At 42.2% G+C, this 15210-nt stretch overlaps 1 protein-coding gene and 1 long non-coding RNA gene across 36 annotated transcripts in view; one reads left to right on the plus strand and one right to left on the minus strand.

Moving 5' to 3' along the window:
- LOC149984554 (uncharacterized) overlaps window positions 1–15210 on the plus strand; it is a 153479-nt gene that overhangs the window by 72254 nt on the left and 66015 nt on the right. The window lies entirely within an intron of this gene.
- The window catches only part of LOC110518458 (plectin), a 184698-nt gene that overhangs the window by 51379 nt on the left and 118109 nt on the right, over window positions 1–15210 (minus strand). For 30 of the 34 annotated variants that reach the window (XM_090229309.1, XM_090229332.1, XM_090229316.1 and 27 more), the window contains one exon: window positions 3241–3302. In XM_090229309.1, coding sequence (XP_090085435.1) covers window positions 3241–3302 — 62 coding nt within the window. Of the gene's footprint in view, window positions 1–3240; window positions 3303–6614; window positions 7215–15210 lie in introns of those variants that run through there. The other 4 variants (XM_090229330.1, XM_090229311.1, XM_021596107.3 and 1 more) reach the window with 3 other exon arrangements.

The raw sequence follows: 15210 nt of genomic DNA on the forward strand, positions 1-15210 counted from the left end.
ATCAGGTAAAAATACACCTTAAGGAACAGCGGGGACTGTGAAGCAACACAAACACAGGCGCAGACACATGCACACACACATGATAACATACGCACTATACACACACGTACACATGGATTTTGCGTTGTAGATATGTGGCAGGGGAGTATGGGCCTGAGGGCACACAGAGTGTTGTGAATTCTGTAAATATTATACTGTAATGTTTTTAAAATTGTATAACTGCCTTAATTTTGCAGGACCCCAGGAAGAGTAGCTGCTGCCTTGGCAATGGGGCTCCATAATAAATACAGTATAATTGCAGTTGGTGTGAAATGCTTCACTCTCATTGGTTCCTCTATGGTAGCTACAACAGTCTCTCTCTGCAATCCTGCAACATATGTTTAAACCCTGTCTGTCATCAAAACACAATAGCCCATGTTGAAGAAGCTCAGACTGAGTCAACGCGATCAGCTGGTGTCATGGTACAAATTGTGCACTGCAGATTGTGAGGACATCAAGGTTAAAACCATTAGGCCAGTCAACACAGAACCTGACAACACCTCATCCGCCACGTCACTTTCCCATTACAAAACACCCTTTAGGTGATGAGTCCTTCATTAACTCAGGGTCACGTGTGTTATTATAAAATGTTGAGCGCCTATAAAAAAAAAAAATCACACGTCATTGAATAAGCAAATAGTGATAGTGTCTGGTCTGTACACTTCATTAAAAGTGACTGGGGCATTACATCGACAGAACGATGTAAGCTTACAGTGGATTCTCCTTTTACAAAACACCGCAGAATAATGGTTGAGAAACGCTCCATTCGGTCTTCCCACCCGTGTCGACACACAACCAGATTTATGCTCGAGTGGAAGTTATTCCTTCTCCTTTTTACAACCCCTCATGGCCCACCCCGGGGACGTGCCCATTGGAAACGCATTAAAAACATTTAGTTCAACGTCGGCTTGCCATCACAAGGGCGGACTAACCCTTTCGTTCTACCGCAAAATGCTATATTGAAAAATCTCCTGCATGATGTTTCCCATTACGTTTTTCAAGCCTGGCTCGGGTTGCTATTTCATTTGAATGACTCGGCTAGTTCTGTAACAATGCATTGCATAGCACACACTGTGTATGGTATGAAACGGTTTCTAAGAAGACAGTTCTCTCTGAGAAAGCGCTTAATTAAACATTTGTCTACTTCATGTCAATATATAGCCTCCTTCATTTAAAAAAAAATTTTAAGGAAAAAATGTACAGTCATCCCAGTCCGTCAAACATTAAACGAGGTGCAAATCTTGTCATACCAATTTGTCATAATGGCAGTGGGATGACAAGGGACACAGATTGATTCCTCTGATAGTACCTGTAAGGAGCACTTAAGGACCTTGCCTAGCAAAGAGCTAAGGGCGGGCAGTCAGCCACCCAGAACCAGCAGTCAGTCTGTGTAGCACATGTGCTACTGTTGGCCCAGCTAGCAGCCACCGGGCCTTGGGCCCAGAACAGAATGCGGTGCTTTAGAGGCAAAGAGCAAAACGTATCCAGATGTCTGGGACTCACATAAAACACTTAACGAAAAAGACTGCTCGCTTGTGTGTTATATCAGGAACAGAGTATGTTAGCACCGCATGGTTTTCAGCCCTAAGGGAAGGGGCAGTGGTGAGGTAGGTGAAACGAAAAGGGTGACAACAGCCCAATTGACAAACTCACTCAGTCGAAGAGAGACTGGTCTTCGGGTAAACCTTCCCTCAAAACACCAAGCTAGAAACCAAACACTCATGATTTCCAGTAACCTTGTCTGTGTGTGTGTGTGTGTGTGTGTGTGTGTGTGTGTGTGTGTGTGTGTGTGTCACGTCTGTGTATGACCAATGCATGTCACTTTCAATGAAGCCCTTCCAAAGGGGTTGGTCTGTTTGACTGTATTGATGTAGTAGGTTGAGATGGTGCTAAAAAAAACAACCACTTGGTGGTTTGATATCTGTGGATATCTGTCTGGTGGGGGAATCAAAACTCGCTGTCATAATATTGTGTTGTCATGGATACTACCTAGCATGGGATCATGACTTCAATAGCACCTGCATGTTCAGCATGGCTGGACCAGAATGGACCCCAGCTCCACTCATAGTGATGCAGTAACGGTTAAATCAGACGTTCACATCTCATCTACTAACATACCAACACAGATATCCCCTACACCAAAATAATTATTGTAAACATAAAAGGTGAGAACATAGTTTCTGTATCAGAGGAAGACTATCTGGGCCTGTGTTCATAAAGTGTCCCAGAGTAGAAGTGCTGATCTGGGATCAGGTCACCCCATGGCCATTCATTACAATGCAAAAGGTCAAACTGATCCTAGACCAGCACTCCTACTCTGAGACACTTTATGAATGCGGGCCCTGGTGTTTGTTAAGATTCGTCCCCATTTTAAAATTTGAGAAACGTAACTACACATCTAAAACACAGCAATAAGGTATCTGGCCGGTGTTGCTACGATTCACACCAACGATTCTAGCCTACTCCTGTCATTAGTGGCAAAATGACTTCTGAAGCAATAGATCCATTTTTTACACAGCTCAGCCTCCATGTGGTTGGTTGGCCAATTATGAGGCATGATTCACCAAGGAAATATCTGCCATTTGCCTCCACTTGTGGACCAGTTGTGATCCAACTCACCATAAATCCTACTTTGACAACTGCTGCGGTTGTTCTGCAAGTGTCCACTTCAGTCATTTTCATTTGTTTTATGACATTTGACTGATATTTGATGAAGGGGCGGCAGGTAGCCTAGTGGTTAGAGCGTTGGGCCAGTAACCGAAAGGTTGCTAGATCGAATCCCCGAGCTGACATGGTAAAAATCTGTCGTTCTGCCCCAGAACAAGACAGTTAACCAACTGTTGCTAGGCCGTCATTGTAAAACAGAATTTGATCTTAACTGACTTGCCTAGTTAAATAAAAGTTAAGAAATACTTTTTTTAAAATGGATAATAACACAGGAATACTGATTTTGAAAATGTTGTACGAGTCATTGTGAGAACTCAAATAAAGCTCAGAAACAAAATTGAAACAAATCTATTGAAATCAAACTGATGTTGGTTAAAAATAAGTCGGTGTGTGTGTGTGTGCATGTGATTGTCTTTGTGTATAAACTATTGATACCAGTGATGAGCACATTAACGTAAGTAAGGCAGGGAGAGTGAGTTAGGTATTGAGTTATTGAGCACATTAAAAAAACACTCTGGCAGTGTGTTACCATACCTTTATCAAGTGTTTGTTCACCCATTTTGTGAAGGTCTTTTTCTGTACCCGATCCCGTTCATCTGCAAGACACAACAAAGAGCAAACGTCAGACATGGTTAAAAAGAAATGAAAATAAAGATTTGATACACCCTCTGAGTACATACAGTCATATTGAGGTGCTGAGGTATTCTAACGGGGGTTGAGATCAGGTCAAAATGTAAAACATGTCGCAGGGTATTCGGGATACGGAGAAGATCAAAGGATTTAAAATACATCTAACATGAACAACAAGAGCTGAAAAACGTACAAATATCCCAGATGCCGCCATCGTTTTGAACATCCCCGAGACAAAGAGAAGTCATTGGATGGGGTTAGTCTTGCCTAGTGAGACATGATACCAGAGCGTCTGGACTAAACATGTCTGACTTACGAGAAATCATCAAAGCACAGTCGGTGCCTAGATATACACCGTCATCGCCTAGTTGTGTCTGCGAATGCTTTTCACTATGGTATGACTACAGGCAGGGCCTGAGGCTTAGTGGAAGGATTACACTGTGTACAGGTGTTCCGTGGTCTCTATAGGCTACATACTGTAACGGGCACGGTCGCGCATGTTGAACCTGCCAAGATACGGTAGCTCTCAGAGAGTAGAGACAACGGTGCCTTAACGGGCAGACAACCACATCTAGCAGATAGATACGGTTTCCGCCTCACCATACTGAGTGGAATGGACACACCCTCAGTCAAATACCTGGACACACCCCACTACCCTGGGGTGCTGGAAAACATACTGCAGAGCACAGACAACCAAGAGGCATATCGCCAACTGTTATTCATCATGCCAGACCACTTCACTGAAAGATTGGTTAAATAACGGACACAAAACAAATAAACAAAGAAGTCCCATTGAGATGTAGTATTTGGGCTCACTTTTTCAAGTGGGCCCATCAGTTTTATCACGTGAGATAGTACTGATGGCCAATCCAATAGCAATTCCAATTGGTCTGTTTTGAAAGTCATACGTCGCATTGAAGATAGGCAATGCCTACTACTCATACTAGGTTCAAATAACACGATGCACACCAATGATGTCATTGGAAACACTTATCTTCCTCACAATTTTTTTTATTTTTTAAATGGCCATTTTCACATATTTTGATGTTGGGTTGGTGCTGGAGATTATTAATTTGAAGTTGCATTTTGGGGGGAATTTTCCCTTAAAGTGGCCGACCTGACCAAGTCACATAGAATTGTGAGTTATAGATCTATCATTCTACTTGAGAGCAAGTCTAAGAAACTGTATTTCTATGCTTCCCATTTTGAGTCTTTTATTTTTGCTTTCGTACACCAGCTTCAAACAGCTGAAACAACAATATTCATGGTTATGGAAAATATATTTCACAGAAAGTTTAGATGGTACAATGATTCTCTACACTAAAAACTAGCTTATTTTGTCACATCAAGTGAAATTAGGTGAACTATTAGAGTTTTAGCAACCAGGAAATGGCAGAGCGTTTACTGCATAGTGCAACGCCCTGCCGAACCAAAGTACAACGTTGAAGGCAGTGCTGATTCACTGCGACCGCAAACTGAACCCGCAGGCTACGTTTTAGTATTTTAAGGTGTGCCATGTTGCTATTGTGTTATGAAAACACGTTGCCATGGAAACACGTTGCCGTGGCAACCACCAGGTGTTTCTGTGTGCCTGGAGACTGACGCAACTTTGACCTCTGTCATTCTCTGTCGTTCATCGATAAAGCGACAATACAAGGGCAATCTTGATTGGTCGATTGCTGGCATAAACACTCATCAAATATATGGACGTTTTCCAAAGGTCCCATAATCCTGGACAAACACCGCACCTTGACCTATGGTCATTCAACTAATGTAAATTCCAAATACTTGTGTTAGCGCAGCAGTAGTGTCCAGCTTGCAATCAGCGTACACACTGCCGCAGTCATGACTCAGGCTAAAACAAACTATTTAAACTCCATTGTACAATGCCAAAGATAAACACAGTGATCGCAAAGGTCAAAGGGGCGAAGGTCCTACCTCCTTTACCCTGAGCCATCTCCTTGATTCACCACAGGACAAAGGAGTGTTTCAGCCCATCGTAAAAAGTGGTAGACTAATAGGTCCTCCCGAGTGAGTGACTCTCGGCACTTGATATATAATTGACCATTAACCAATTTGCATATGACTATTAACCTACTGTTCTATAACATAACCAGAAGTGAATGAGCAAGTAAGAAAATGTCATTCAATAAGAAAAAAGGTATATACCCAAACGTGCTTCAGCCCAGCTTAAACGAAAAAAGGGAGTCAGGTGCTCGACTGAGGGGCTTGAAATTCCCCCAAAAAACAATCTTTACACCAGGACATTTCAATGGGTGACTATCCAGGACAATAAAGAAAACAAAACATATATACATTTACGGGACACAAACAAGCTCCCGTTTCGGCGTAAAACACCTCCACTAGAGTCTTGAAGGCGGTTTACAAGCGGTGTCCCGTAAATAACTATTTCAGATCTATGCAGAAACAGAGTGCTCCTTTTTCTTTGTTCAACCGTTGAAGTGCCCTGGGTTAAGGAATGTTTTTTTGGTCCATTCTATAGGACTTGTATCAACAATGTATAGACATGCTGAGAGGTCATCCCCTCCATTTCTCCCCCACATTTTGTGAATGGGGTTCGCTGACCAATAGGGTGGGAGGGAGTGGCTGATGAGTTAGATTAGTGGGAGTGTCCACTCCTGGTCACTATGTGGACCACTGGAGAAACAGAAAACATTACAGCAACAACAACTTCCTTTTAAATCTAAATGTATCCTGACACTTAAGAGAAGGGGAATCCCCATAGACGATGATTAGAGAAAGCTCAAACTGTAATTGAGAGTGCACTAAAGGAGCCTGAGGGTGCACGGTGTGTTGTGAAATCTGTGAATGTATTGTAATGTTTCTAAAAAAAAATATATGAACTGCCTTAATTTTGCTGGACCCCAGGAAGAGTCATCTTTCAATTTAAATTGACACTGACAGTTGGTATGCATCTTAGCATCATGAAGGGGCTCATTATTTCACAGACTAGCCAATCAGGCACCGACTTGAACCTCTGAATAGACTTGTCTGTGCAGGGATATGAAAATGGTCCAAACCTGTAACTACAGCAGTAAAACTTTTCCTTTCACAGGAAAAAAAACACCCAGGATTTTAACTCTCTCCCTTACGCAAACATGAACCACAGCATCAGAGGCAAACTGTTCATATGAACCTATTTGACACAGAAAGTCTAGGTGTCTATGACACACTGTCTAAGTGATCACTGTCATCCTCGTACTGTTAACGTCTATGACACACAGCTTCCTAGGTGAACGCTGTCGTACTGGTGGTACCTTTCCTGTCGTCCGTAGACTTCAGCATCCCCTGGTAGTAGCTTTCGTCTGAGGGCACCCTGTCCCTTCCATCCCTGCCACCACTGTTATCTGTCGAGAAGTTCCTGTATCTCTGTTGCTGACCGCTCATGATGCCACTCAACTCCGAATGAATGAATCAAACGTGCCCTCTAACGCGCTCTGTGACCGCTTTTTGTCTTCACACGGTTTCCGTCGGTAGCTTATAACGCTTCTCTCTCCTGCTCTTGTTCCTCTTAAAAAATTCCTCAGTGCTCCTTTCACTCGTGCAGTCGGGTGGCTAAGATCCAGTCCTACGATTTGTTCCTCTCGCTCTATCACCGTATGAGCTCTTATTTTCTTTCCTTCCCGTTGTGTTTTTTACTTCCTCTCCTCCTTTCGCAATAAGTTATGCCTTTGGGGTACGGTGTCTGGGCCTGTCCTTGTGCTGATCTGCACATTATGATACCTGCCTGTGTGTTTGGAGGACATTGTGGTGGGTAAGGCTCGGCCACACCTCTTCCTCTGCCCCGTCATATTGGTATGGGCTGGTGTGAGCGGGAAGGGTGGGCAGGGACAGAGTGAGTGATCGGACGAGGTGTGGTGGCCAGCAGGCCCGTTGTGCCATAAAACACACCACCTGCATACACTTTTACTCGTCATCAGACCTTCGTTTACACAAGAGTGCACAGTACACAGCCTGAATCATTCCACTTCGTTGCGATGGCTGTATAAGCAATAACGAAGAATGGCACCGGAATAAATAACGCAACATTGTTTTACGGTTTGATATATTATTTTAGAACCCTGTTCAATGTCTCCATCGATTTCTAATTACTTTTTAACACACACACACACACACACACCAATATGAATCATTGCCTACTCATGGCATTCCTGAGAGAGCTGCGGGTGTTACTCAGTGTGATGAGGAAGAGGGGGAGGCTGAAGGAAGGGCTACTTTGGCACCCACACACACACAGAGATCAGCCATGACCCAACCCTCAACAAGACTATACAGTACCAGCTATGCCCTCGTCTAAGGACATGTACATTCTCAAACTAGACAATTAGTGAAGGAGTACTTATTCCTTCTGCTCTGCTGAAGACCTAACAGTGTGTGTGTGTATGTGTGTGTGTGTGCGTGCGCGCGCGCTTTTTGTTTTCCCTTTAACTACACCAGCATGACCACTCATGTACGCTCACAGACCTGATTTCCTCAAACTCTACACTCACATGTAAAGACATTACAGAAACATTCCAGCACAACTCCACGACAACCAGCTAGCATCCTTAAGCCAGCGGTTATGATGATGAGTCCTTTATTAGCCTCTAACCCAGAGACGACCATTCAGATAACTGGTAAGACACCATATCAGTGAAGACATCAGTGTGGACTTGTTTTGGTGTCTATGTCCCTAGTAATAACATGGGAAGACACAAAATACACTGAAGACAGACCCAGATAAGAACACGGGGGGTATACTACGAAGTAGGATCAAGGAGTTAGCCAGCTGACTTTGATGAACAAAGTAAGCTGGCTTCATTAAAAACGCTCAACTAAAATATGCATTTTTGATTATTGAATCAGTTAGAGTAGACCATTCTAAGATCTTTCAAACATTTTTATTTTTGACTTCTATGACAATATATAACTAGCTCCTTGAGTCTGCTTCGTAGTATACCCATCAGGGTTCCTAGTCCTGTTTATTTTGGGGCTTCACTAAGGTCCCCTTCACTGAGGTCTAACCCCCTATTAGAACTGTAGGGTGCTGACACCCAAACCAATGCCACAGGGCGTGAGCAACAGGACCTGGTAAATCCTAGCCCTCTAAAAAATGAAGAGGGTAGGAGGTATGCATCTCATTTCCACACCCTGTCTGACATAACGTTAAGAAGGATATAAAAAAAAATTAGAATAACTTTTCTTTCCAATGTGAGGTTATTAAGGTTATTAAGGCATCTTGTTTGAACATGAAGCAGTTGATTTGTCAGGATGTGTGTGTTTGTTTTATTTAAACACTAAGTTCACAAAATTAGCAAATTGTGGAGAGGCACACCTTAAATAGTAGCTTTGTGTACTTCCACACGTCTAGGCAAGAACAGGAATTAAGGAGGGCAAGCAAATACCATGATACTGTACAGTCCAAAACAGAGAAGGGAAGAGTACAGTGTTAACAACACACACATAATCACACACTCGACAGTGCTGGAGGCTAAACATAAAAACATTGAGGATTCATATGATCACCTCTCACAGGGGAGTTTGGATAGTGTAGCATGTGAAAGAAAGGATTAATATATGACGTAAATTGATTTCTATGTGCTTAGCAGAGAGAAAAAAAGAAGAAGGAACCCGCACACTACTCTTGATAGTATCACTGATCGTTAATAAGCTTTACGTATCGGCCTCACAACATTTGTAAAAGGTTTTCTGAGTTTAAAAAACAATTTGCACCCAAAGGTAGACCTAGCCCCACCCACAATGGGGCTGGAGGCGAAGGAAAAACAAATAAGTGCCACCAAATATAACAATATGCATTTCTTAAATATTCGAATAAAGTGTACATAAAACTTATTAAACACGCCTGTAAACCACAATGAGTAATTGTGAAATAGTAAGTAATCTTAAGTAATCTGAAATAGGGGCATAATTCCTGTTCATATTTACAACATAACATACGTAGGCATTTCATCATTAAGACCTTCAGGAAATAATGTCTGGAGGGTGAAAATCCCCAAACATTCCCTTTTACTCTGAGTATTATTTTATATCTTTACCTTCCCTATGCCACAACATCTAAAAAAGGTAGACATGTCATGTTTTAGGTCATTAAAATGTTCTGTGACTGGATAATCCCTGTCATTTATCCTGATTGATTTTATGTTCACTGGTTCTCTGTTTGAGAGAACGAGAGGTTTTACCGACATAGCATAGGCCACATGGACATTTAATAATGTCGATAAAATGGGTGGTGGAGCACGTAATAATGTCATTTACTTGGATCCGTTTTCCTGTGTGTGGGTGCAAGAAATATTCACACTTCATCATATTGTTGCACTCTGCATTTATACAGTTGAAGTCGGAAGTTTACATACACTTAGGTTGGAGTCATTAAAACTAGTTTTTCAACTACTCCACAAATGTCTTGTCAACAAACTATAGTTTTGGCAAGTCGGTTAAGGACATCTACTTTTAAGTCATTTTTCCAACAATTGTTTACAGACAGATTATTTCACTTATAATTCACTGTATCACAATTCCAGTGGGTTAGAAGTTTACATACACTAAATTGACTGTGCCTTTAAACAGCTTGGAAAATTCCAGAAAATTATGTCAAGTCTTTAGAAGCTTTTGATAGGCTAATTGACATAATTTGAGTCAATTGGAGGTGTACCTGTGGATGTATTTCAAGGCTTATCTTCGAACTCAGTGCCTCTTTGCTTGACATCATGGGAAAATCAAAAGAAATCAGCCAAGACCTCAGAAAAAAAATGTAGACCTCCACAGGTCTGGTTCATCCTTGGGAGAAATGCCCAAATGCCTGAAGGTACTATGTGCATCTGCACAAACAAGTATAAACACCATGGGACAACACAGCCGTCATACCGCTCAGGAAGGAGACGTGTTCTGTCTCCTAGAGATGAATGTACTTTAGTGCAAAAAGTGCAAATCAATCCCAGAACAACAGCAAAGGACCTTGTGAAGATGCTGGAGGAAACAGGTGCAAAAATATCTATATCCACAGTAAAACGAGTCCTATATCAACATAACCTGAAAGGCAAGGATGAAGCCAATGCTCCAAAACAGCCATAAAAAAGCCAGACTACAGTTTTCAACTACACATGGGGACAAAGATCATACTTTTTGGAGAAATGTCCTCTGGTCTGATGAAACAAAAATAGAACTGTTTGGCCATAATGACCATTGTTATGTTTGGAGGAAAAAGGGGGAGGCTTGCAAGCCGAAGAACACCATCCCAACCGTGAAGCAGCATCATGTTGGGGTGGCAGCATCATGTTGTGGGGGTGCTTTGCTGCAGGAGGGACTGGTGCCCTTCACAAAATAGATGGCATCTTCTAATGCCATCTTAATCATCATAATTATGTGGATATATTGAAGCAACATCTCAAGACATCAGTCCGGAGGTTAAAGCGTGGTGGCAAAGTTGTGGCAAAAATGGCTTAAGGACAACAAAGTCAAGGTATTGGAGTAGCCATCAAAAGCCCTGACCTCAATCCCGGAGCAAATTTGTGGGCAGAACTGAAAAGGTCTGTGCGAGCAAGGAGGCCTACAAACCTGACTTAGTTACACCAGCTAAGTCAGGAGGAATGGGCCAAAATGTGGGAAGCTTGAGGAAGGCTACCTAAAACGTTTCACCCAAGTTAAACAATTTAAAGGCAATGCTATCAAATACTAATTGAGTGTATGTAAACTTCCGACCCACTGGGAATGTGATGAAAGAAATAAAAGCTGAAATAAATCATTCTCTCTACTATAATTCTGATATTTCAGATTCTTAAAATAAAGTGGTGATCCTAACTGACCTAAGACAGGGAATTTGTACTAGGATTAAATGTCAGGAATTGTGAAAAACTGAGTATAAATGTATTTGGCTAAGGTGTATGTAAACGTCCGACTTCAACTGTAGCTACCATTTGGAAGGGGGTGTAAAAGAGCCTGGCTGATTTTCTTTTGTGGCTGGCCGTTGGCATGGACCAATTTATCGTGGCAATTGCGACCTCTCCTATATACAATAAGTGGTGGATTCTTAAATTCAGCAGGCAAAGCTGGGTCCGACGATAAAACATGCCAGTGTTTCTTGACTGCATCTCCCACTTTTCACGAGTTCAAAGTATATGTGTGTTCTTTAGCTCTAGAGGGTCTTTTTTTTGTGGCTGTTCGTCTCGTGTTTTCCCCAATGCCAAATTAGAGCTTCATCCACACATTGTGGACAATACATCCTCTTCTCAGAAACCTATTGCGCATCTCCGCTGCTTTTTCTAGCTAGTCCTCTGTGGAGGGGCATTTACTGTACGGCGCAGTCTGAAAAACAGGCTTCTTGGAAGTCCTCTTTTTAGTGGCTCAAGGTGGAAGCTGTCCCCCTGTAATAGAGTATTTCTGTCCGTTCTTTTTCTATACAGAGTTGTAAACAGTGTTCCATTTGATTTCTCAATCCACATATCGAGGTCATGAACACGTTTAGTGTCACATTCAATAGTGAATTGGAGATTGGGGTCAATGTCATTGAGTAATGCCATAAAGTCTGACAGCTCTTCTCCCGTTACTCCCCCATATGCCCCCAAAGAATGTTTTCAATATATCGATACCACTTCAGGACTTTATTCAAAAATTTATTTTTACGTTTTCATTATTAACAAAACGTTCTTCAAAAAGACCCACATAAAGGTTAGCATAACTCGGAGCGAATGTGGAGCCCATCGACGTTCCATTCGTTTGGAGGTAGTATTCATCATCACACCTGAAATAGTCAGCTGCAGAATGAAGTTTGTTGGTAGGTATTCGTTAGTATCTCTGTCTCTCAAATAGTGAACTATGGCTGCCAGCCCCCCACATATGGGGAAGACCGGTATATAGATTCTCAACATCTAATGTAAACCCAAAACACAGTCTTCTGTTAAACCCGTTATAGGTGAGACCACAACACGTTAACTGCTACGGATATCTTAAAACAGGTTGGGAGTTTTCTGGAACAGAGTGAGTTTATGGAATCAAATGTCAATGTGCGTGGGGTGGGGTGGAAAGAAAGCTAGAAAAGAGGTGAAGTGAAAGGTATTTGATCATGGACTACTGCTTACACAGCTGATAGGTTGCCGACTGAGAGCAGGGCATGTGATGAGCTGTTGGAATGTGTCTGCGATCTCCTCTCTGCTGGCTGGTGCACTGTGCCAAAGTCCTAACCTAAATATCCTAACCCACCACACCAAACAAACACACCCCTCATCACTCTACATACAATACCCCATAATGACAAAGCAAAAACAGGTTTTTAGAAATGTTTGCTCATTTTTATGAATAAAAAAAAGAAATATCACATTTACAAAAGTATTCAGACCCTTTACTCAATACTTTGTTGAAGCACCTTTCAGCAGCGATTACAGCCTCAAGTCTTGTTGGGTATGACGCTACAAGCTTGGCACACCTGTATTTGGGAAGTTTCTCCCATTCTTCTCTGCAGATCCTCTCAAGTTCTGTCAGGTTGGATGGGGAGTGTTGCTGCACAGCTATTTTCAGGTCTCTCCAGAAATGTTAGATCGTGTTCAAGTCCGGGCTCTGGCTGGACCATTCAAGGACATTCAGACACTTGTCCTGAAGCCACTCCTGCATTGTCTTGGCTGTGTGCTTAGGGTCGTTGTCCTGTTTTAAGGTGAACCTTCACCACAGTCTGAGGTCCTGAGCACTCTGGAGCAGATTTTCATCAAGGATCTCTTTGTACTTTGCTCCATTCATCTTTGCCTCAATCCTGACTAGTCTCCCATTCCCTGAAAAACATCCCCACAGCATGATGCTGCCACCACCATGCTTCACCGTAGGGATGGTGTCAGGTTTCCGTCAGACATGATGCTTGGAATTCAGGCCAAAGAGTTCAATCTTGGTTTCATCAGACCAGAGAATCTTGTTTCTCATGGTCTAAGAGTCCTTTAGGTGCCTTTTGGCAAACTCCAAACGGGCTGTCATGTGCCTTTTATAGAGGAGTGGCTTCCGTCTGGCCACTCTACCATAAAGAGCTGATTGGTGGAGTGATGGAGAGATGGTTGTCCTTCTGGAAGGTTATCCCATCCCAACAGGAACTCTAGAGCTCTGTCAGAGTGACCATAGGGTTATTGGTCACCTCCCTGACCAAAGCCCTTCTCCCCCGATTGTTCAGTTTAGCCGGGCAGCCAGCTCTGGGAAGAGTCTTGGTGTTTCCAAACTTCTTCCATTTAAGAAGGATGGAAACCACTGTGTTCTTGGGGACCTTCAATGCTGTAGAAATGTTTACCCTTCCACAGATCTGTGCCCCGACACAATCATATCTCAGAGCTTTACGGACAATTCCTTCGACCTCATGGCTTGGTTTTTGCTCTAACATGCACTGTCAACTGTGGGACCTTATATAGACAGGTGTGCACCTTTTCAAATCATGCCCAATCAATTGAATGTACCACAGGTGGACTCCAATCAAGTTGTAGAAACATCTCAAGGATGACCAATGGAAACAGGATTCACCTGAGCTCAATTTCGAGTCTCATAGCAAAGGGTCTGAATACTTACAATATGTAAATAAGATATGTTTTGTATCTTTAATAAATCGCAAAGATTTCTTAAAACCTGTTTTCGCTTGAACATGATGGGTTATTGTGTATAGATTGCTGAGGATTTGTTTGTATTTAATCCATTTTAGAATAAGGTTAACGTAACAAAAAGTGGAAAAAGTCAAGGGGTCTGAATATTTCCCGAAGGCACTGTACCAACACCAGGGTGTTAGGTACTTCACACATAACAATACAAAGCCCAGGGGGGCATAACAACGGGAAATGTGGAATGTCACAGGAAGGCCCAAACTGAAAAGAGCAGCCAACATCAGAGATACCGTGGAAAATCTTACTCATGAAACTGTATTCGCCAACGACGCTCCAAAGATAGGATGTATCATTAAGGTGCACATGCTTAAAACCCTGCTCACTCATTTTCCATCATCTAAACCAGATGGAACGCTTGGCCTTTTAAAAACAAGACTGTTGAAAACATGAAGAGGTGTTTTCCTCTCTCTCGAAATGACATGCTTGAGGTTCTCTCATTGCTAGAACGGGACATATTAAAGTAGAGTGTCTTGGGGGTTATCCTCAATGTTTCTCACACTGACTGGGCTTCATATGTGGACACCCTTAGCAGAGTTCCCAACAACCAGATGCATCCAGTCTTCAGGGATAAAGCTACTTCAACCAAGTCAGAGGTGGAAACTCCGCTCAGGCGTTTCTTTTACGCCTACTACGTTAGGTTATATGTGGATGATGTGGATGGATCATTCTGGTGGAGAGAAGACAGGGAAACCCCCGGGATCCACCCCTCTAATTTGTACGCCCAATGTTTAGTTTCAAGGCTCATGTATATTCAAAGAACTTAGAGACTCTTCAAAGCCAAACTTTGTCAGATGTTTGTCCGATGTCGAAACGAGTCAGCATCCCACACGATCAGTAGTGTATTCATCTCCATACTAGATAGAAAATAATTATGCCCGCAAGCCTACGCATCAGTAGAAAGTCCCAGATGAAAACACCAAATACGTCTATATCACTGTGAATCCTCTGAACAGTTCCATTAATACTACGTCCTTGTTTCTGAAAGATCTACCAAATTGGGTTGACGGAAATTGTGATTTTTATCCAAAATCAACAGTGGTACAGTAGTTGTTTTCCATTTCAAATAGAAATAACTAGGTTCCATTTCAAATAGAAAACAACTAGGTTCCATTTCAAATAGAAAACAACTAGGTTCCATTTCAAATAGAAAACAACTAGGTTCCATTTCAAATAGAAAACAACTAGGTTCCATTTCAAATAGAAATAACTAGGTTCCATTTCAAATAGAAAACAA

The sequence above is a fragment of the Oncorhynchus mykiss genome, chromosome 3 (genome assembly GCF_057628025.1).
Source record: "Oncorhynchus mykiss isolate SJ-2025 chromosome 3, ASM5762802v1, whole genome shotgun sequence".
NCBI classification, from domain to species: Eukaryota; Metazoa; Chordata; class Actinopteri; order Salmoniformes; family Salmonidae; genus Oncorhynchus; species Oncorhynchus mykiss.